General features: G+C 42.1%; 1 protein-coding gene across 1 annotated transcript in view; it reads right to left on the bottom strand.

Moving 5' to 3' along the window:
* Positions 1–23,882, bottom strand: part of THBS2 (thrombospondin 2) — a 46,129-nt gene that overhangs the window by 5,239 nt on the left and 17,008 nt on the right. The window contains exons 5-18 of the mRNA XM_038770274.1: positions 21,553–21,749; positions 16,986–17,126; positions 16,115–16,211; positions 12,631–12,801; positions 11,982–12,158; positions 10,929–11,102; positions 10,625–10,752; positions 10,358–10,510; positions 8,953–9,171; positions 7,994–8,101; positions 6,525–6,684; positions 5,053–5,171; positions 3,101–3,335; positions 798–1,025 (exon numbers count right to left, since the gene is read on the bottom strand). Of these exons, the coding sequence (XP_038626202.1) occupies positions 798–1,025; positions 3,101–3,335; positions 5,053–5,171; positions 6,525–6,684; positions 7,994–8,101; positions 8,953–9,171; positions 10,358–10,510; positions 10,625–10,752; positions 10,929–11,102; positions 11,982–12,158; positions 12,631–12,801; positions 16,115–16,211; positions 16,986–17,126; positions 21,553–21,749 (2,307 nt within the window). The remainder of the gene's footprint in view (positions 1–797; positions 1,026–3,100; positions 3,336–5,052; positions 5,172–6,524; positions 6,685–7,993; positions 8,102–8,952; positions 9,172–10,357; positions 10,511–10,624; positions 10,753–10,928; positions 11,103–11,981; positions 12,159–12,630; positions 12,802–16,114; positions 16,212–16,985; positions 17,127–21,552; positions 21,750–23,882) is intronic.

Genomic DNA, 23,882 nt, shown 5'->3' with positions numbered 1-23,882 from the left:
TGCAGAGCACCGCACTAGCACTTGGGAGAGTACAACATAGCAATAGACAAATTCCCTGCCCACAATGAGATTACAGTCTGTGGGGGCAGGGGAAGGGAGTTCAGGTGAAAGACAGTCCTGCGGTAAGGGAGAGGATTCTGAGAACTGCCGTCTCTCTCCAGGAGTGAAGAACTTGCACCTTTTTTTGTTATTATTTTTTGTGAGTGTTGTTCTCCACTGAATTTGCCCCATTTTCTCTTCCCTGGAGTGTTTGTCTGCCACACATCACCTTTAAACAGAGCCCCAGATGGACTATAGACCTTGTTTGAATCAATGCCCTAGTACCTTTCCCCACTCATCAAAGAATCTAGTCCAAAGACAGCACTTAAGTGAAAGAAGACTTTAATATGTATGCCCTTTTTCCAGACAAAATTGAAGCCTGAGAGGCAGCATGGCCCAGGGGAAAGAGCACAGGCCCGGGAATCAGAGGACTTGGGTTCTAATCCTGGCTCTACTACTTGCCTACGGTATGATCTTGGGCAAGTCACTTACCTTTTTTGTGACTTAGTTTCCTCATCATTAAAATAGGGAGCCAACACCTGTTCTCGCTCCCCCTTATACTGTGAGCCCCATGGGGGACAGGAACCTCATCAACCTGATCATTTTGTATCTACCCCAGTGCTTAGTAAAGTGCTTGGCACATAGTAAGCATTTAACAAATATAGCAATTATTGTTATTATCATATTATTAGTATTTTTATTAACAGAGTTCACCACTTCATTCATTGAGCCATCACCTTTCCCCTTTGAAAACTCACCCACAGCAATGCCCGGATCAGAGTTGGCAGTCTGCACCAGTTCCTTGCCCTGGTGGCGAATAACCCAGTTGGGGTCGATTTGAGTAGTGCCCTTGGGATCGAGATGGACCATCTGGAACTTTCTGAAGTCAGTCTCACTAATGGCATTGTTTTCAGGACATACGTCATCAATATCTGGGATGCTGTCATTGTCAAAATCATCTTTACAAATATCACCTCGTCCGTCACCTGTGCATAGAGAAAAGAGAAGTGAGGTATCATTCTCTGGCTAAAACCTTGTGGAGAAATTCCTTCTGAAAATGAGAAGTAAAATGTTGTGGAGTTCTTCCCCACTTTCACACCAGTTCAGCTTGGGGCTCAGGTAGCCCAGTCTGTCTGGAGGGAGGGAGGAAGAGAGGGGTTGGGGCCAAAGACAGCTTGGAGAAGGTCCATTTCCATGTCCATTTTAGGGTTGGGATGGAAGACTTTCCCCACCATTTCCCCTAACACAGTGCCACAAAGACCAGGTACACCTGGATTCCACCCTGATGATGATGATGGTGATTATAGTACTTATTAAGTATTAAGTGCTTACTATGTGCCAAGCACTGTTCTAAGCACTGGGGTAGATACAAGTAAATCAGGTTGACACGGTCCCTGCCCCTCATCTGACTCACACTCAATCCCCATTTCTTGCAGATATGAGGTATCTGGGGCACAGAGAAGGTCATGTGGCAAAACCAGGATAAGAACACAGGTCCGTCTAACTCTCTGGCCCGTGTTTTATCCATGAAGCCATGCCGCTTCTCATAACCAGCCTCCAAATCCCCACAAGTAATATATCCATCCCCAAGGGAAGACCAACAGCCCCTCATGAACTGAGGGTGACCCATTCTGAAATCCATCCCAGTTTAGTACCATCTCTCATAATCCTACAATTTCCTGATAGAACTGAAATTGACATCTAATTGTCTAGTTTTCAGCACATTTAATTTTATAATTTGTCTTGTGCCAAATTGAGTCAGATCTGGGAGCTATCATAGCATAAAAGTCAGTATTTGAGAATAGGAGAATCTGCAGATCTAGGGAGAAAGGGAATGAACCTTGAAAACTCAACTTTGGCTTCTAACCAACATAACCCGAGATTTGAATTTATTATTTTCATGACTCTAAAGGAAGTGGATGGTTCAGAAGAGCACCCAAGCACCCTAGTAGTAATGGTATTTTTTAAGCCTTTGCTGTGTGCAGAGCATTGTACTAAGCACAATTCAATTGTATTTATTATGAATAATAATAATGATGATGGTATTTGTTAAGCCCTTACTATGTGTCTAGCACTGTTCTATGCACTGGGGTAGATACAAGGTAATCAGGTTGTCCCACATGGGGCTCACAGTTTTAATCCCCATTTTACAGATGAGGTAACAGGCACAGAAAGGTTAAATGATTTGCCCAAGGTCACACAGCAGACAAGTGGCAGAGCCAGGATAAGAACCTATGCCCTCCGACTCCCAAGCCCGTGCTCTTGCCACTAGGCCACACCAATTCTCTATTTATGTATTTATTGGGTGCTTACTGTGTGCAAAGCACTGTACTAAGCTAGGAGAGAGTACATAGCTGGGAATTAGACAGTGTGAAGACATGAGAAAGAGTATGGCTTAGTGGCAAGAGCACAGGCCTGCGAGTCAGAGGGCCTGGGCTCTAATCCTTGCTCTTCCACGTACCTGCTGCATGATCTTGGGCAGGTCACTTAACATCTCTTTGCCTCAGTTCCCTCACCTGCAAAATGGGGATTCAACACTTGTTCTCTCGCCTACTTAGGCCATGAGCCCCAGGTGGGACCTGATTTTCTTGTACCTTGCCCAACTCTTAATATGGTGCTTGACACATAGTAAGAGCTTAACGAATCCACAATAACTAACATTATAGTCATGGTCCCTGTCATTCATGCAGCTCACAGTCTAAGAGCCCCTAGTCAATAAAAAGCACTAATCAATAACCAATTCATCCTGCAAGATTCCCAAACATTTCACAAACTAAACCCAACATTTATTTTGCTCCACCACCTTGGACGGGCAACTCCAGTTTCTAGGTGGCTTTCCAGAGCCCTTTCCCATCCAACAAGGTTAGCACGTTAGGAATTTCAGCACGATATATCCCGAAATCTTTTCATTTTTCCATTCTGCAGGCTTCAATGGGTGATTTCACTATGCTGATGCAGGAATTCTCCCTCGAAAGAGCCTCCCATCATCACTATTATCTAGCAGTTTTTCAGTCCACCGAAGAACTTAAAACAGATCCCTCCCCTTATGCTAGGTGATTACCATCTAAATCTTCCTGGTCGGGATTGAACACCAGACGACAGTTGTCCCTGTCATCTGGAATGCCATCATTGTCATCATCAGAATCACAGGCATCTCCTTTCCCATCACTGTCGTGGTCTGCCTGATTGGCATTGGAGATGTAGGGGCAATTGTCTTGGTTGTTTTGATGACCATCTTCATCTATGTCCTCATTGTTATCACACTGGTCTCCAACGAGGTCATTATCCACATCACTCTAACAAACAATAAGTAACAGGAATTGGTACATGGCTATAAGCTTGAATTCAGCACCAGGGAAATAGGCTCCCAAAAATGATTGTCAGGGATCATGCGCAGCTAACACGATGAAAACAGGCTTTGAGCCTCAGAGAACCCATAGAAAGTATTATAGCATTTTGGAAATCAATGTACCTTGCCGATGAAAGACAGAAATTTTTATCGGGCTCATAGAAAGGCATTTGGTTCTAACTTACTGATTGAAACACCATTATAATAATAGTAATAATAATAATAATGTTGGTATTTGTAATGTGTTTACTATGTGCCAAGCACTGTTCTAAGTGCTAGGACAGATACAAGGGAATCAGGTTGTCCAATGTGGGGCTCACAGTCTTAATCCCCATTTTATAGATGAGGGAACTGAGGCCCAGAGAAGTGAAGTGACTTGCCCAAGTTCACATAGCAGACAAGTGGTGGAGCCGGGATTAGAACCCACTACCCCTGGCTCCCAAGCCCTTGTTCTTTCCACTGAGCCACACTGCATTACCTTCATACAGTTAACTTAGACATTGGTAAGCCAAAGAAGAAAGTTTAGGACCCACTGAAAAATGTGCTACCAAGCGATTTGATTTACACATTCACCACCAGAAGAAATTGACTAGACAGTAAATAAAATTTAAAATGAAAACCAGTTCCAACTATTCAATTAAAGAGTAAGAAGGACTCAGAAGAGCTCTTCTATCAAAACCAGAAATAAAGGGCCAATTTGAAGTCAATTTATTTAAGGTGGTGATAGAGGAATATTCAATAGATGCAGCAATTTTCCCCACAGTCATGGTCTGAAAAAGACATACACACATATCATCACTGAAGAATTCAATTGTTCTGCCCAGACAGTATTACTACATCTGTGGGAGACTGAATATAACTCATACAATGTGTATTCCAATCATTCCCACAAACTAAGGACAACTTTCAACGTATTCTTGCAAAACCAACACTTTCAAATTATGTTTACTTTGATTTGCAGTCAAATTTAGAATTTGTCATCCAACGTTCTCTCATGTACGGCCAATTGAGATATTTTTCTTTTTGACAGAATTTGAATGCCACACAGGCTGCCTGAATGATAAAAAAGAAGAAAAGCACAAACATGCTCTCTTTACAAAGTGCTTGTGCAATTTTAGGGGAATTTAGAACTAAATACTCATTTTCTTTTGTCCTCTTGCAGCCTTGCTAGGAGACTGTCTTAGCAATGTAACTTGTGAAAGCCCAATGACTCCAATGTCAAAATTGAGGGGAATAGCAGGTGGCCACTTAGACTGTCAGCCCTATGGGGGACAGGGACTTTGTCTGACCTCATTGTCTTGTACATACCCCAGCACTAAGTCCAGTTCTTGATATATACAAAGCACTTGACAAATGCCAGAATTATTATTAATTATTATTTCATTTAGTGCAAGGGCAAAGATCGGGAAAAGCACTTTCCATTAGCACGAGGGATGAGTCAATTCACTCCCTTCTGTTTCGTCCATTGAAAACTTGACCAAATTTTGTCAGTGGGGAAGGGGAAAGAGGGGAAGTGAGGGAGGTAGAGGAATTTGGGGGTAGGAACACTATCAAAGAGACAACATAGCACTTTTGCTGTCAGAATGAATTCAAACATTTGAATGATTAATTTCACATGTCTAGAGGCAAGGCACACTTCACTCTCCCATGGGCTGATCCTTTACCTGATCAGGATTATGCACTAAGGGGCAGTTGTCACAGTGATCCCCTACTCCATCACCATCAGTGTCCCGCTGGTCAGTGTTATAGACGTAGGGACAGTTGTCTCGCTCATTGAAAATATCTGTAGGTTGGAAAGAAATGGAAGCATTTATACACCAACATCTGACTTTAGAAGGCTAAGCAATACAATTTCAAATTTCATTTAGAAACTTTCGATTTGATTTGCCTTTGTCCCCCAAAAGTCTACAACATTCAGAAATCATAAATAAAATTAACTTTTTTAAAGAATTGTCATTATTAAAAAATAGAATCAACTCATACTATATGTGATCATTCAGAATAAATTTCTACAACCTTGGTAATCTATTCCTCTACCTCTCCAGACACTTCTTATCAGTCTCCTTCACTGGCTCATCCTCTGCTTCCAACCCCCTAACTGTGGAAGTCCTTCAACGGCTCTCTTCTGTATCACCTTCACTTCTCAACTTACACAACTCCCTTAAGGTGCTCATCTGCTTCACTTACCAAGTCTGAGCATCTGGATGAAGTTTCCTATTGTTTGTTTTGAACTTAACCACACTCAAACTCTAATGGGTGCCCCCTTGACCCAGTGGTATGGAATTTGGTGAGCAACAGTTCTATATTTGCCCTAACCATAGCCTTCATTACTTTGTATTCTTCAATCAACTCCTCTCTCAGCTGGAGACTTTCCTGACTGTGCAGTCCTAACCCTTTCCACTTACCGTAAGTTTGTTTCTCTACTCCCCTGGCTATTTGGGTAACCTTTCTGTCCCCTCTAAAATGTGGAGAACAAAACCATTTTCACCAACTGGAAAAACTCAGTGTCCCCTGCTGGCTCAGAAATGTAGCTGTACACTACCCCTTCCAGAATATTTACTAAGAGGGTTAAACAAAACCAGCCCTAGAGCAAATGCCTGGGGAACCTCGTAACTTATATTTCTCAGTACTGAAAAATAGCCCTTTCTCCCTAACCTCTGTCTTCTTTCCTGTAGCCAGTTTTTCTCTGTGGGATAGAAGCAGAAGCTCACTGGACTGTTTCAATGGGGTCTAGTCAGCTGTTAGTACAGAGTTGAGGGCAGAGAATGGGAATTTAGGAGGGATTGGTGTGACTCTGGCTTTTCCTGTAAAGAGGATCAGCTGTTTACATACAGTAAGAGAACAGGGGAATCATCCGGGGCTGAGGGATTCAAGGGACTTGTCCAGTGAATTAGCAGGGAAAGCAAATCAAACCAAAACGTCAATACAGGCAGTACTGTCTGTGTTACCTAGGAGTCAACAAAAGTACCAAAACTAGCGAGCATGTTTAGGGCTTGGAGTTTCTGAGAAATCCTCCATCAGTTGTTCATACATCTGCAATGAATGCAGTAAAGGATTTCCATACACCACAGAACAAAATTTCTGCTTCTGCTCCTGAACCAAACATGTAGGAATTTTACAAGGAGTATGGACTTACCATCCCCATCGATATCCACAGCACAGGCATCGCCTTCCCCGTTATTGTCTGTGTCAATCTGAGCAGGATTGTGCACATAGGGGCAGTTATCACAACGATCTCCGACCTCATCCTTGTCATAATCAAACTGGCGTGGATTGAACAACAGAGGGCAATTATCCTAGAAAATCAAAGGAAAGCAATTAAGCAAAGACCCATTCATCCCGGTTGCAATGATTTAGTTGAATTGGCCAGGGAAGAAACTTGAAAAAAATATCATGAGTGAAATTAATATTAAAGAGACAGAAGGACCTGAGTTCTAGTACCAGCTCCACCACATGCCTGCTGTGTGACCTTGGGCAAGTCACTTCACTTCCCTGTGCCTCAGTTACCTCATCTGTAAAATGGGGATGAAGACTGTGAGCCCCATGTGGGACAGGGACTGTGTCCAACCTAATAACCTTGTATCTACTCCTGAGCTTAGAACAGTGCTTGGCACATAGCGCTTAACAAGCACTATAGCTATTATTATTCATTCATTCATTCATTCATTCAATCGTATTAATTGAGTGCTTACTGTGTGCAGAGCACTGTACTAAGTGCTTGGGAAGTACACGTCGGCAACATATAGAGACGGTCCCTACCCAACAATGGGCTCACAGTCTGGAAGGGGGAGACAGACAACAAAACAAAACATTCTATGGTATTTATCTGTCTCTGTCTCATCAATAACCAAGGGTTGCCAAAATGATCTAGTCTTGAAATATAGCCAGATGTGAGTATCTGGAAATTCTGCTGTGGCCGTAGAGCTGTGGAGAGATGTGAGTCTTCCACAGGTTTGTGGTGGGAGTTTCAGATTCTGAACTTGTTTTTGAAGCTTAGTCAGAGACTTACAAAAGTAAAGTTTCATAAAAATGTCAGATGTAGGCAATGATGCTCAAATTGCATGCTACAGACACCACGGTAATATTATTTCAGAGATAACATTTGTTTTTACTTTGCACCTAAGCAAAGCTTCTCAGTGAGGGTCACTGGCACTAAGAGTCAGTGTCAAGAGAAAGACAAATATTACTTAGTGTTTTTACAAACAGTGATCTTGATTCCCAACAATCCAAAAGTTTTTGTTCCCAGTTATTTTTAAACACAGAAAACAGTTAGTCAGTAACAATAATAATTATCCAGTGCACTGTGAGAAGGTGAAGATTGTAAGATCTATAACACATTTAACAATCATATCCCCAGAACAGAATAGCAGAACTTGGAATTCAAGCCAGCTCTCCCAATTCAGTCCAGTGCTCTAACTACTAATCCAGCAACCCGCTTCACAATGCCAGAGCTCATGTTTTGTAAATTTTTCATTCACACTCATGCAGAAGGATTGACCATTTAGTGGCAATATAGTTTACCAAATGACATTTTAAGATTAGGAAAGGGAATTGTTAATCAAGTGATTGGTAGAAACTTTTGAGTTACTAAACAAACTAGCATACCTTCTCATCATCTACATCATCATTGTCATCATCTTCATCACACGCGTCACCAATTCCATCTTTGTCAAAATCTTCTTGTCCAGAATTAGGTAGATGTGGACAATTATCCTGTGCAATTGGAACAAGTTGTGAAATTTGGGTAGGAGCAAGAGGTTTGTAGAGAAGCTTTTGGTTTAAAACCCAGGTTCATCCAGTGGCATGACAAAACGTGTTTTAATGAACACTTCCCAGACAATTAGAAGAGGCACTGTGGATATGTGATTTCTCCTAATGTCCTCACGAAGATCATTAAGGAATTACACATGCATTCATTATTTAGTGTCCCATACTTTAGGTAGAACCTTTTTGATCAGTTCTTCACGTGTTTGCAATGATCAGTACATAAAGGAGCTACACATTAATATTGTTACTTGCATAAATCATCCCTACCTCTCCTTAGCTAGAAAAGTCAACCTGACACCTAAAATTTCACTTGTGAGGATCAACATGTGCGACTTGAAGTGCTAATCGTAATTCAGACCCCCAGAATATATTCAATTTCCATTCTGGGTAACATCACACCGTTAAACATTTACCTTTGTGGGTTATTGAGAAACACATGTTTTCCTCTTTTTGATGGGTTTTTGCTTCCATAATGGAAAGTGAGGTGGTCACACTATGGAAAACCCCTCATGAAGGACATGGATAATCGTTTCAAGCTAGGGAACCTTGCCAGGGAGGTATTTTCAACTGAAAACATAAAATATGATCATTTCTACCTTGCCTGGATCTGGCGCTCTGTGAGTTGATTGTGTTTAGAGGGAGTGGTGTTGGTGAATGGGTTTGAATTGAAGAAGGGCAGTGGGTAAGCACAAACTTTGAGTTACCATAAATGTGTACTGGGGAGCAAATTTAATAATCAAAACCTAACCCAAACTACCCAGGCCAGCCACAATATTATTGAATCACTCCTGGCTCACCTTAATGCAGTGATAAGTGGCATTGGTAGCACAGACCAGGTTATTATTGGGCCAACCGTCCAGATCTGAATCTTCCCCACAGATGAGCCCATCCCCTGCATATCCAGTCTTGCATTCACACTTGTACATGGGGTCACTGAAGTGCCCCAGGTATATGCATTCGGCATGCTTGTGGCAGTTGTGAGTCTTGTCCTTGCAAGGATTCTCAGGTTCACACACCTACAAGGTCAGTGAATTGAGAAGACTATGATTAAATGACTTTATACAACTAAACTGGCACATAGTAAGCGTTTAACACCAAACATTATTATTATTATTACTAAACAGTGAATCAGGGGAGGATTCTGATATAAACTGCTGCCATCTAATAAGGCTTTTACCTGGCTAAAAGATGGGGATTTTTGTTGTTGTTTTTAATCAATTCAGGTACAATTCCCTTGAACAAGTTAAACCATTCCGCTCTAACTTCAAAGGGAAATGGCAGAAAACCCTTTTGTTTGAGAAAGAGAAGAAAAGTATGGGTTGGTAAGATGGTTATCCTAGTGCAGTGTGGCTCAGTGGAAAGAGCCCGGGCTTGGGAGTCAGAGGTTGTGGGTTCTAATCCCGGCTCTGCCACTTGCCAGCTGTGTGACTTTGGGCAAGTCACTTAACTTCTCTGTGCCTCAGTTCCCTCATCTGCAAAATGGGAATTATGACTGTGAGCCCCACATGCGACAACCTTGATTACCCTGTATCCCCCCAGCACTTAGAACAGTGCCTGGCACATAGTAAGTGCTTAACAAATACCAACATTGTTATTATCATTATTATTTTCTGGTAGAAATTGTTGACAAATCCAGAATTGAACTATTAATTTTCCTAGATATGCCAGGGCAGAGTAAAACACAAGTAGAGATGCCCCCTATAGAAGAATGAACATTGGAACACCCTGAAGCCTGCCCTTCTTCTAGACTGTAAGTTCACTAAGTTCAGGGAACATGTTTACCAACTCTATTATGCTGGACACTCAAGCTCTTAGTACAGTGCTTTGCAAACAGTAAGCACTCAATAAATACAGTTGATTGACTGAATTTCAGTCACCCCACAAAAAATTCCACTCTCTATGCCCCACTTATTTCCAATGGCCTGCAAGCATCTCACCTCCCTAAGATACCTCACTTGACAATTCCACTTTAAATCAACCAAGCTGGTCACACTAGCCCTGTTTCCAAAAGTAAGAGGCAAGATTCTTGTAGCTGCTTTCTGCAAGAGTACTTTACTCTTTGTCCTTGACTTCAATCATTCCTGAGGGTCGATTAGGTTAGCTACCAAAATAAGTCAGATAGCCTCCTCTCCCCGCCATCTGATAAGTTGTGGACACTCCACTGTTATAGGTGCATAGCTGACCCTTCTCGGGAGAACTCACTTGTTTTTCTACTCTGGCTGCCTCTAGTCCAACTCCGACAGGCTGGCTTCCTTTGTAGCGTGGGGGACATGGCAGGCAATGGAATCCAGGGTTGGTGTTCACACAACGATGAACGTTGTTTGACTTGAAGCAAATATCTGTGACAACGGTGCACTGCAGGGAACCAAACAAGAGGATTACTTCGCTGTTATCTAGGTCATCAACCGACTTCTGGAAGGAATCCTGAAAACAACGCCATAAGGTAGCTCAGATCAGGACAGAACGTACCTCGTCAAGATCCTCACAGACAGTGCCATTCCCAAGATAGCCAACAGGGCATGGGCCGCAGGACCAGGATCCGTCAGGAAAACTGCTGCATTCTGCTCCGGGGAAGCAAGGGTTTGACAAGCAGCCATCTACCAAAACAGGATACGGTTTGTGTGAATTCACCATGATGAGAAAAAGAATCTTTACTCAAGAAGGACACTAACCCAGCTTGTTCAATGTGCTCTCTTGGCACAATGTCTGGGGTTAGCACCTAGTGAGGCAGTGAAAATGGCAAGCAGGTTAGAAATAGTCATTACAGACATACCAATTGGACAGTCCTGTTTGTTGCACATCTGATGTTCCTTGACATCTCCTACACAGTCCTTTCCACTGTACTGTGGCTCAGGATTATTGCAGAGGCGAGACCTCTCACGGATACCTCCAGCACAGGTAACTGAACAGGTAGACCAGGGAGACCACGGGCTCCAACGACCATTAACTACAACATACAAAAGTGGAGATTAGCACTGTGCAAATTATAGCAGCAAGAAGGACAGCATTATGTATTACCATAACCGTATCTTTCCACGCTCACTGTGGACAGAGGACAATGGAATTCTCCCAAGCTCTTAGCACAATGCTCTGCAAACAGCAAGTGCTCGATAAATTAGATTGATTGAACTACTGATATCTCTTAATTATCACTAAAAAGAAGGGCGAGGGAGCAACAAAATAATATTTGGATTTCAATGCTTTCCAGGAAATTAATTTTATTTTATTTCGCTTCATTGTGGGATTTTTAAAAAAGAGGCCCAATCTTAAATCCATAAGAAACTGGCTTTATCATGTACCATTATATGGTTAAGTATTGCAAGGCAAGAATCACGTAGTTTATTTCCCCAAGGTGTTCATTAAATACTAGTGCTACTGATCCTGATCCTTAATACAGAGAACTTCTGAATAATCAGATTAATTTTGGATACCAAATCTTTGATCTTCAGCTTTTGCTGGGAAAAAAATAAAATTTTTCCAAACCACATGGATAGCTTTGAACTATCTATTGTTTGAGCAAATGTGAATCACCACCAGTAGCTTGCTCTGCCATTTCGACTTGGCACGAATGATCAGCATCACAAGCGAACTCCGAATTCCCCAAGTAAGCCAAGCCAAGCTACAAGTTACAATGTTTTGATTTCTCCATCGAATTATCTTGGCTTTTGCTGTAGTTTTTTTAATGCTGGACCATTGCCAGAAATACATTCCGGTGTTCCAGAAAGAATGGGATCCTTCCCAAGCAGGGCCATCACAGTGGAAATGCAATGTGCCTGGCAGGGGCTACATAAGATACAACCCTTTCTGAGGTCAAATTTCAACTTACTGGGACAGGGGGGTCCTTCGCACGCCTTGGTTTCCCGCCCATTTCCTTTACAGTTTTTTCCACCCAACTGAGGGATTGGGGAATTGCAGAGACGGATGCGTGTGATATTGCCAATCCCGCAGGTAACAGAACACGAAGACCAAGGAGACCAGTGGCTCCAGCCACCATTTTGCCGAACTGAAAAATGAAGAAAGATAAAACAAGAAGGTTAAATCTCCTATTGTTTTGCCACCCTAAAACATCAGCAGGATTCATTATTGGAACCACAGATAAGAGTCATGGTCAATCGCTTCATGTCTGAAATCTGGAACTGAAGAGAAAACCATTATCTAAGGAGTCAAGACGATCAGAATTGGATGTCAAAGCCTCTGAGTACTAATGAATAGCAGAATGTATTAATAACATTCTACCCCTCTAGACTGTAAGCTCACGGTGGGTGTAAAATCTGTCCATATATTGCTATATTGTACTCTCTCAAGCTCTTAGTACAGTACTTTGCACACTATAACTGCTTGATAAATGCAATTGAAAGAATGAATAAATAAAAATGACTTGGGGCACTGTGACAAAAAACCCTCCTTTGGACAATCTTTCAAGGGATAGGGTTAAATTGAAAAGAGGTTCAAAGAAACAAAACAACAATACTCACTGCGATTGTCACATTTTCCAAGGCTGCACATCCTTGTCTGGATTGACGGGCCGATACAGGCATTGCTGGTGACATCACATGACCTTCCTCTCTGCTGGGTTCCTGAACCACATGTGACAGAGCATTCTGTCCATTCTGACCAAGGGGACCAACCTTCTTCACCGTCTTTGGCTGTGGGGCGGAGTGAGCAAAAACAACTTAGGCCCAGAGAAATCCTTTGTCCCTAGAGAGTTTGAGGTTTATAATGAAAGCACAGTGGGTGAAATGGACATTATTTTCAATTCTGATTTGGCCTACAACCTGATCTGGGAATGGGAAAGTATATTCTTCCAACAATGCTGCCATGTTTGAGCTCATTGTGTCAGGTTTGTAAAGGGAATTGGGGGTGGGGGGGGAGAGCACATTGGAATATGTCAGTACTATAGCATGAGTTTTCTGTAACATAAACTTTAACACTAATGCAACCTTCACATTAAGGAGAAAGGGGTATACTAATGACGGTTAGACATTTGCTGTCTGTCTCCCCCTTCTAGACTGTGAGCCCATTTGTTGGGTAAGGACTATCTCTATATATTGCAGAATTGTACTTTCCAAGTGCTTAGTACAGTGCTGTACACACAGTAAGTGCTCAATAAATATGATTGAATGAATGAATGAACATTTGTTAAATTCTTGAACCATTTTAGGTTAGACTCCTGAATAGACTATTCAGATATTGCCATGGGTTCTAGACCAAGGTCCTGGGTTCTAATCCCAGGTCTGCCACATATCTGCTGTGTGACCTTGGGCAAGTCACTTCACTTCTCTGGGCCTCAGTTATCTCATCTGTAAAACGGGATTAAGAGTGTGAGCTCTCTGTGGGACAGGGACAGTGTCCCACCTGACCCCAGTGCTTAGAACAGTGTGTCACACATAGTAAATGCTTAACAAGTACTATAATAATTATACTTATTATTATTATATAATATTTATTATATAATATATAATGATATTATTATTATATTGTCTTTATTCCTGGATGAAACAAGCCATTTCCCATCACAGGAATTACCCTACAGTGGGGTAGATAAAAGTACAACACTATTATGAAAGGTTAAATGGATTAACAGTGCCTTTATGGCCAGGAACCCTGCTATTTTCATTCATTCAATCATATTTATTGAGCCCTTCCTGTGTGCAGAGCACTGAACTAAGCACTTGGAAAGTACAGTTCAGCAACAGATAGAGACAATCCCTACCCAACAACAGGCTTACAGTCTAGAAGGGGGAAAAAGACAACAAAACAAAACAAGTAGACAGGCATCAATAGCATTAAAAGACTGGGGGGCATGAGGGTGGTAAAGCAAAGGTTTTACCAAGTTTTTTTCAAACAACGCTTTTGCCAATGTGGGGGTGGAGCCAGGGATGCAAGCAGACTTGACTTTCTCCCAAAGCACCCTGACCTGGAGCCAAACTGAGCTAAGGAGGCCTCCACCTTGCTCACACCCCCTCTAATCCCCCCACTGCCACCATCCCTAACCATCAGGACTGCCAAAATTTCACCACACATTTTAAAACCAAAACCTGATCTGGCTTTCTTCGGGGATTCTAGGACATTTTAAAATATGAAACATAAAATTCCTTCTTAGAAAAGGCAGCAGCCGCCATTTTCTTCCTCCCACACCCGTCCCACCCTCTGCCTGTTTACTTATTTTGATGTGTATACATCCATAATTTTATTTATTTATACTGATGCCTGTTTACTTGTTTTAATGTCTGTCTCCCCCCTTCTAGTCTATAAACCCAGTGTGGGAAGGGATTGTCTCTCTAGTGCTGAATGGCACTCTCCAAGCACTTAATACAGTGCTCTGCACACAGTAAGTGCTCAATAAATACGATTGAATGAGTGAATGTGAATCAGATCTTAACAGGCAGCTTGGCAGACATATTCACCAGTGAGATCCTGTGCGGGGCAACAATTCAGAGGAAGCGATCCATATACTCCCCATAAATAATTCTTTCTACTAGTGGAATATAATCAAGGGAAATCTTCCAGGGATCAATCCTTCTGTGGTCCTTCATATCTTAACAAGGTGCGTCTTTGTCATGTACCCATAAGAGAGAGCAAAGCCTGCGTCATGGTTCAAAGAGGGAGCAATTAGAATTTTGGAGCAGAGTAGAGCCTTCCAAGGCCTGCATTCTGTCTTATATAGAATGAAAATTTCCATTTCTCTTTCTTATTCTTAAAATCCAACACAGACATTCCTTTGTATTAACTATTTTCAAGAGTTTAGCAAGAGCTTTCAATTGGATGAGATGCGATTTAGTTGAGTCCTATTTCAACTTGACTTTGCAGTCTTACATCTGGTAAAATTTGGGACTGTAGGGAAATTGTCATGGAACTGTTGTCATTTTGACCACAATTACAGCATGAGTATAACTGAAGAAAATGCCCGTTATAATCCCAGAATCCCTCAAAATCCCTTGCTATACTTTCAGTAAGATGATTTTTTTGTTACAGGACACCACCAAAATTTGATATGCCTCCAAATATAGGTTTTGAAGGATCTATCATGTCATGAATGTAGCCTAGAACAAGATTTCAGCTAAAGGAATAGGGAAAATAGTTCCAAATAGAGTAAGATTTCCAATCACTTTAATGTGCTTTCTGTGAAATGGGACTTTTCTCTCTAACTTCAGACCCTCTCCCAGGAGATCAAAAGGGGTAGTCTTTACTCCTTCAGCTGTCAAATCTGATCACTGGAATACTGAATCAAAAATTAGGAATTATAAGGTGTGCGCTATTAAAATGCCAGCTTTGAATTAATATTCTGGAAGATTGTTACAGAGCTGGGATTAGAACTCACAACCTCTAACTCCCAAGCCTGTACTCTTTCCTCAAAGCCACGCTGCTTCTCTAGTGTCTTACAATCCCCCCACAATCTGGTGGGGGAATAAGACACTAAAATTAATTACAGGTAAGTAACAGTGTTTAAAGGGATGTATATAAATGCTTCCTGGGGGAAAGGTATAGAGCTATATGTATAAATATGTATAAAGGAATGTATATGCATAAAGGAATGCTATATATATAAATATACTCTCCCAAGTGCTTAGCACAGTGCTCTGCACATAGTAAGTGCTCAATAAATATGATTGATTGATTGACATGGCAGTTCTGATGATTTTCAAGACATACTTAGCCATGTTACACATTTTCTTAGCATCCAAAGTGTATTTTTAATCATTATGATGTCTATTTTGTTACTGTATTTTGTTTATGGAACAATGGGAGTCTTATGCAGCAAACTGTCTTTGAGGATGTCTGAGCAATTTATCATTGCTCGCTATGTTGGTACTTAATGAGGCCAATCTTTTCTCTGGCTCAGATGGTTTCTTCTACTCTTTTCATCCATGTCTCTGCTCCTCCACCAAAAGAAAACAGCACAAACAAAACGAAATATACAAAAGGAACGGGATCCTCTTTGCTCAATTAAATACTCACAGTGGACGCATGTAGGACAGCATTCATCTTCAGCGAAGAATGGATTGGCACAAGCGACTGCTGGGCAGGTGATTTTGTGGCAGACAATTTTGGAATACTGCAGACAAAGAAAATCACCCCATTTACTTCAACCTGAAAGTTTTACTTTTAAAATCTACAGACACAAGGATTACTTTGTTTCAAAGCCTCCTGAAGGATCCAAAATCTGCACCTATCATTGCTCTGGACTGCAAGCTCACCCTCTAGACTCTAAGCTTGTTGTGGGCAGGGAATGTGTCTGTCTATTGTTGTATTGTACTCTCCAATGGGCTTAGTACAGTGCTCTGCATACAGTAAGCACACAAGAAATATGAATGAATAAAAATGATACCCATTTATCACTGATGGCGTGGAGAAAACAGAAGGAAACTGAATGCGTTGAGTGGCCCTTCTCTGATGTTGGTTGGGAGAAAGGAGAAGAGAGGTGTTTGTATCCACTGGATTATTTTGCCCTATTTTTCCTTTGAATCAAAAGAGATGAGCAGAGCAGTGGGCATTAATCAGGAAGATAGGCAGGTATCAAGACAGGAAACTGGCCTGAAGGCATGAAGGCAAAGAGCCAGAAAACATTCAGAAAGTTTGGGTGAGGAAATTTAGGAGGGGCTTTATGAGCCACACAGCACTTTAATAAACCTGGGGCTCAAGTATTCTAAACAAATGTCTCCTAGATTATAAGGTCCATGGAGTTTGAAAGTTCAGTCTTTGCTAAACAGTCCTGCAATCTGACAAAGAGATGAATGTGTTTTAGAAGTGGATTAAGGACAGAACAGCACAAGGTTTTGTCTCTTTCCCTGGGCTTTTACCAAATGAGAAAGCTACTTCTAGGGCTCACCTGGCATGTGCACTTGGTACAGCTGTCTACAACCCACTGTTCATTGTCCTCGAAAGCCCGGCCGTCTTGCCAGCAGAATGTCTGGTTCTTGAATTTTGGGACAGAGCCAATGTATTCCCAGAGAATCCGATTATCCTCCGACTGAAAGGTGAAAATATATCAAAATGGAGGTCAAATGCTGTAGATTTGATGTCGAACGGATGACATGATTTACATTTATGCTGTACTGCTGTCAGATTGGGCATGTATTCCAGCCACAAGCTACTAGCCCTTGTGATGGAACATCACAGAGCTATATGACTGATTGTGATAAATCCAGGTGAAATCATCCCTAAATGCTTTCCCATTCAAAAAATGGTGTTGTATAGATCATTTTCCTGGAAGTATCGTGAAGGACTGAAACTACAGAACAGCATTATTATTGTTATTATTATTGTTACTATTACTATTATGAGAAGCAGCAGGGTGTAGTGGATAGAACACCAGCCTGGGAGTCAGAAGGTCAAGAGTTCTAATCTCGGCTCTGCCACTGAACTGCTGTGTGACCTTGGACAAGTCACCTGACTTCTCTGTGCCTCAGTTACCTCATCTGCCAAATTAGGTTTGAGACTGTGAGCTCTAAGTGGGACAAGGGACTCTGCCCAACCCAATTTGCTTGTATCCACCCCAGCGCTTAGTACAGTGCCTGGCACATAATAGGAGCTTAACAAATACCGTAATTATTATTACTGTTAAACATTTACTACATGTCAAGCACTATTCTAAGTGTTGGGGTATATAAAAGTTAATCAGAATGAACAAAGTTCCTGCCCCACGTGAGGCTCACAGTCTAAATAGGTGAGATGAGGATTTACTGCTCATTATACAGGCACAGAGAAGTTAAGTGACTTCCCCAATGTCACACAGCAAGCAACTGGAGTTTAGGATTAGAACCTATGTCTTCTGACTTCCATGCCCGTGCTCTTTCCAGTAGGCCATGCTCCTTCCCCAACATTGAAATAGTACATCCATGTCATTCCTGACACAGATGACTCAGTCACCCAACCCTGTATCTTATTTCCGACAGCTGCAATAGAATTCAGTGGGACTGTTACCATCTTTGGCATCCATCCTGTCTAATGCTTTAAAAAACTTTTGACATTATCCTCAAATCATCTCTCTCATTCAACTCACATATTCAGTATGTCACCAAATCATGTCGGTTCCACCTCCATGATATCTCAAAGATTCTCCCTTTTTATCTCTGTCTATGCTGTTACCACATTGATCCAAGCACTTATGCTACCCCGCCTTGGCTACTACATCAGTGAGCATGCTGGATTTTAGTAGCAAAGGTAAGATAGAAGGGGCAACATGATTGAGTGCTTTAAGGTCAATGGTAAGGAGTTTCTGTTTGATGCAGAGGTGAGTGGAAACCTGGAAGTCCTTAACAAATGAGAAACCATGGAGAGCCTCCTCACTACACTCCTTACCTTCTGTCTTTCCCCATTCCAATCTGTACTTCATTTTGGTTACCTGGGTCATTTTTTTATGATATTTGTTAAGCCCTTACTATGTTATTTGGGTAGGTATAAGGTAATCACGTTGGAGACAGTCCACGTCCCACATGGGGCTCATAGTCTTAATCCCCATTTTACAGATGAGGTAACTGTGGCCTAGACAAGTGACTTGCCCAAGGCCACACAGCTGACAAGTGGCAGAGCGGGGATTAGAACCCAGATTCTTCCGACTCCCAGGCTCATGCTCTATCCACTAGGCCTTGCTGCTTCTAGAAAACCATCCAGTCCACATTTTTCCACTTCTCAAGAACTTCCAGTGGTTGCCCACCAACTTCTGTATCAAACCGAAACTCCTTACTACCTGCTTTGAAGCTCTCATTCACCTTGCCCCCTCCTATCTTACCCTGCTGATTTCCTATCACAAGCCAGCATGCTCACTTCACTATCATATCTCACTTCACAGTTGAGAGAAGCAGCGTGGATCAGTGGAAAAGAGCACGGGCTCTGGAGTCAGAGGTCATGGGTTCAAATCCCGACTCCGCCAATTGTCAGCTGTGTGACTTTGGGCGAGTCATTTAACTTCTCTGTGCCTCCGTTCCCTCACCTGTAAAATGCAGATGAAGACTGTGAGCCGCCCGTGGGACCACCTGATCACCTTGTAACCTCCCCAGTGCTTAGACCAGTGCTTTGCACATAGTAGGTGCTTAAAACATGCAATTATTATCATTATTATTCTCTCCTCCGAGAGGCCTTCCCCAAATAAGCCCTCATTGCCTCTATTCCCTCTCCCTTCTGCATCACCTTTGCATTTTGTGGCCTTTATTCACCTTCACTACAGCCCACAGCACTTCTTCTTCTTCTACTCCTTTCTGCATCACCCTTGCACTTGGATTTCCACCCTTTATTCACCCCTCCCTGGGTCCCACAGCATTTAGGTACATATCCATTATTTATGTATTTACTTATATCACTATCTGTCCCCCACTTGAGACTGAAAACCTCTTGTGGACAGAGAAAGTGTCTACCAATACTGTTATATTATACTCTCCCAAGCGCTCATTTCAGTGCTTTGCACTCTCAAAAGAAATGATTCACTGATTGGCAGCTCAGAAGTTTGGCATTTAATTATAATAATTTATAATTATGGTATTTGTTAAGTGTGTATTGTGTTCCAGGCACTGTACTGAGTGTTGGGGTAGATACAAGCAAATCGGGTTGGACACAGTCCCTGTCCAATGTGGGGTTCACAGTCTCAATTTCCATTTAACAAATGAGGTAACTGAGGTACAGAGAATAATAAAAATAATAATGATGGTATTTGTTAAGCACTCACTATGTGCCAAGCACCATTCTAAGCACTGGGGTAGATACAAGATTCTCAGGTTGTCCCATGTGGGGCTCCCAGTCTTCATCCCCATTTTACAGATGAGGTAACTGAGGCACAGAGAAGTTAAGTGACTTGCCCAAAGTCTCACAGCTGAAAAGTGGCGGAGGCGAGATTAGAACCCAAGACCGCTGACTCTCAAGCCCATGCTCTATCCACTATGCCATGCTACTTCTCTGCAATGAGATTAACCTATTGTTAAGGAAAAGGGCAAATATCAAATGGGAAAATAGTTGGGACTCATTACTGACCAAGAGATGCATTGGGGGGTTTGAAGGGAAGAAATTCAGGAGTCACGCATCATCATCAGAAGTATACACTGAGTGTTTGCTGGGTGTGGCGCCCTGTACTAAGCACTTGGGAGAATTCAATAAATGTAAATGTCCCAGTGCTTTCCCTCAAGGAGCTTACAGTTACTAGGCTGTGAGGGAATTGGTCACAGTTTCCAGTGGGTAGGGGCCTTATCTGAACTTCCACAGAACTTTCTGCCCCCAGGGTGGGCAGCTGTGTCGCCTCAAATCCCCGACCAATCCTGGGGAAGCTGCTCTTTTCTACTTCATACCAAGCAATTTTCACACCAAGCCTGACCTCACTCAGGGAGTAGACAGAGCACTGATCTGGGAGTTCTAATCTCAGCTACACTACTTGTCCGCTATGTGACCTTGGGAAAGTCACTTCACTTTTCTGTGCCTCAGTTACCTCATCTGTAAAATGGGGATTGAGACAGTGAGCATCACTTGGGACAGGGACTGTGTCCAAACCAATCTGTTGTATGTACCCCAGTACGTAGTACAATGCCCAGCACATAGTAAGTGCTTAACAAATACCATTATTATTATTACTATCATCACTATTATCATCACATACCACTGCTCCTTCTGTGAACCCCATATTAGACAGGAACAATGTCTAGCCTGATTAACATGCTTTGCTCCAGTACTTAGAACACTGCTTTACACATAGTAAGCAATTAAATAATATCATAATAAACCAATCAACATAGTCCTGGTGTGGATAGAGGGTTGAGTTGCAGCACTAAGTAAGGAGTCTATGCTTCGTGATGATGATGATGGTGGTGGTGGAATTTTTTAAGTGTTTACTATGTGCCAAGCACTGTTCTAAGCTCTGGGGTTGATACAAGGTAATCAGGTTGCCCCATGTAGGGTTCACAGTCTTAATCCCCATTTTACAGATGAGATAACTGAGGCACAGAGAAGCTAAGTGACTTGCCCAAAGTCACACAGCTGACAAGTGGCGGAGCCGGGATTAGAACCCATGACCTCTGACTCCCAAACCCGTGGCTCTTTCCACTAAGCCACGTTGCTTCTCAGATGCTGACTATCCCACACCCAGACAAAGCTTGGCCATAATCAAGCCTCACGCAGAGTTCAGTGAGGGATTCTCAGGGAAAATATGTCGAAATAATTCATTTTTTATTTATATTAATGTCTTTATCCCCCTCTCAACTGTAAGCTTGCTGTAGGCAGGGAACGTGTCTATTTACTGTTATAGTGTGCTCTCCTTAGCACTAAGCACATAGTAGAGTGGTTTGCACACAGCGCTCAATAAAGACAATTGAATGAATGAATGAATGAATGAATGAATGAATGAAAAATATGGCATGGAGCTGAGGTTCTCCTCTCCCTGGAAGGATGCCGAACTTAGCCCGTATCTCTCCACCTACCACTTTCTGCAGGTTTTCGCCAAGATTGCTCACTACAATGCGGAGGCCTCTGAGTTCCGTAAACATGTTACCCAGCTCCTCACAGGAATGGTCACAAAACTCAACCTTTTTCTCTGGTTTTTGGTCAACGAACTCCGTGATGACTTCAGGAGTCAGGTGGAGGACTTCAGTACTCTCGTTGATGGTGTTCACTTCAGCTACAGGGAACAAAGAACAGTCATTAAGGCAACATTTCATCCCTGATTATAGCTTCCTTCTGGAATTATATGTTAGCACCTCTAGATGGGGTTTAACTGTCTCTGTTTTCAGAAGGGCTTGATGTAAAATTATACCCAAGGACAGAAAAGCAGGGGTTGAACGTCAGCTGGTTCCAATTACAATTCTGCTTTCAAAATAAAGAGCCCAGCTGTATTCCACGGCACTGTACTTGGAGTCCAAAAACATAGCACGCAGGCAAAGTTGAGCTAGCATTTATGCAGATGAAAATATTTAGCATCATAGGTTAGGTGGCAAAATTTCTTGACTTTCTAGTAAAGCTGCCAATCCTGAAAACTTCTGAAGTTCCACCCCTGCCCTTTTTGCTCTGAATGCAAGTCATTTAAACAGTATATACGTCACCAAATCATTCAAGTTCGCTTAAGGGTCTTACTGGGCAGAGGACTGTTCTGTGCCTGGTGGGGATCCTGAGCCTGAAAACAGCAGGTTGGGACTGGAAAACTCAGTCAATCAGTAATATCTACGGAGCATCTACTGTGTGCAGAGCCCTAGAATATCCACATGAAGAATCTACATTGGCAGCCTATCTGCGGTGTCTGAACTTAAGTGGGTGGGAGAACAGTATTGAATACCCATTTTACAGTTGAGTAAATAGAGGCATAGAGATGTTAAGTGACTTGTCCAAGATCACACAGCTAGCAGTTGGCAGAACAATTGGCAGAGCGACGATTAGAACCCAGGTCCTTTGATTCTCAGGCCCATGCTCTTTCCACTAGGCCACGTTCCCCTGAAGTGGGCTTTTCCCATAAAGACCTATAGGTCCATTTTGAATTCCTCACTGAACACCCAAGTGCCTAGTACAGTGCACTGCCCCCAGTAGTTTCTCAATAAATTCAGTTGATTGATTGATTGAGTCAATCCAGCGATTTTCCTAGGGCTATATTTGCTATTTAATAGTCTCTTCTGAATTCCTCGTATTTTAGAACAATGAATAAAAGGCAGACTCTATTAGCACTTGTTTTCCATTTTCATTTGTGCAGGGGCAAAGCCCTCTTGGTGTTTCAATCAGTTCTAATTGTTCATTTCCCTCCATCCAGCTGGGGACTCTCAGCTATGCCCCAGAAGGGGACAGGGAAATTAGGAATGTAGGATCACTGCCCTAACCAAAGGGGCCTTCAGGGCATCCAGGGGCTTCTGGGGTTGCATGAGGATAGAGACAGCTCCAAAAGTTGGGACAAGTTTCCAGTGTGCCTTGACTTCTCCAAGCAGCCTGATCCTTCAGAGAGGTACCACTGTGTTGCCATGGCAGAGACAGGTAACTTGCAAACTGGAAATTGTAGGCGCTTCGGTCTGCTAAGCCTCAAAACCAGAATGGAATCCATGCTGTTTTGTTACAGGGACATGGATCTTTCCGGGTTCCTCTTTGGCCTCAAGTTTGTTCAGCAGCCACTAAGCACATTTTGAATTTTCATGGACAATATTCAATAATAATCCAGTTTTTGCAACTGACCAATGTGTCACTAGTTCCTCTGTGGGAGTATTATTATTGTTATTATCATTATTATTAATAGTAGTAATAATAATAATAATAATGGCATTTCTTAAGCACTTACTATGTGCCAAGCACTGTTCTGAGCACTGGGGGGGATACAAGGAAATGAGTTTGTCCCACATGGGGCTTACAGTCTTAATCCCCATTTTACAGATGAAGTAACTGAGGTACAGAGAAGTGAAGTGACTTGCCCAAAGTCACACAGCTGACAAGTGGTGAAGTCGGGATTAGAACCCATAACCTCTGACTCCCAAGCCTGTGCTCTTTCCACTGAGCCACGCTGCTTCTCTGATAACAATGATAATAATAATAATAATGATAATAATAATAATAATAACAATGATAGTAATGATAATAGCAATAATAATAATAGTATTTTTTAAGCACTTACTGCATGTCAAACTCTGTTTTCATTCATTCGCATTTATTGAGCGCTTACTGTTTGCAGAGCATTGTACTAAGTGCTTGGAAAAGTACAATACAACCATAAACGGTGATGTATACTGAGCCCTAAAATAAATACAAGATAATCAGGTCCCACATGGGGCTCAAAGTCTAAGTA

This window comes from Tachyglossus aculeatus, chromosome 2, assembly GCF_015852505.1.
Source record: "Tachyglossus aculeatus isolate mTacAcu1 chromosome 2, mTacAcu1.pri, whole genome shotgun sequence".
In the NCBI taxonomy this organism is placed as follows: domain Eukaryota; kingdom Metazoa; phylum Chordata; class Mammalia; order Monotremata; family Tachyglossidae; genus Tachyglossus; species Tachyglossus aculeatus.
Note: the sequence above shows the minus strand (reverse complement) of the source record. Positions and strands in the feature narration are given on the sequence as shown.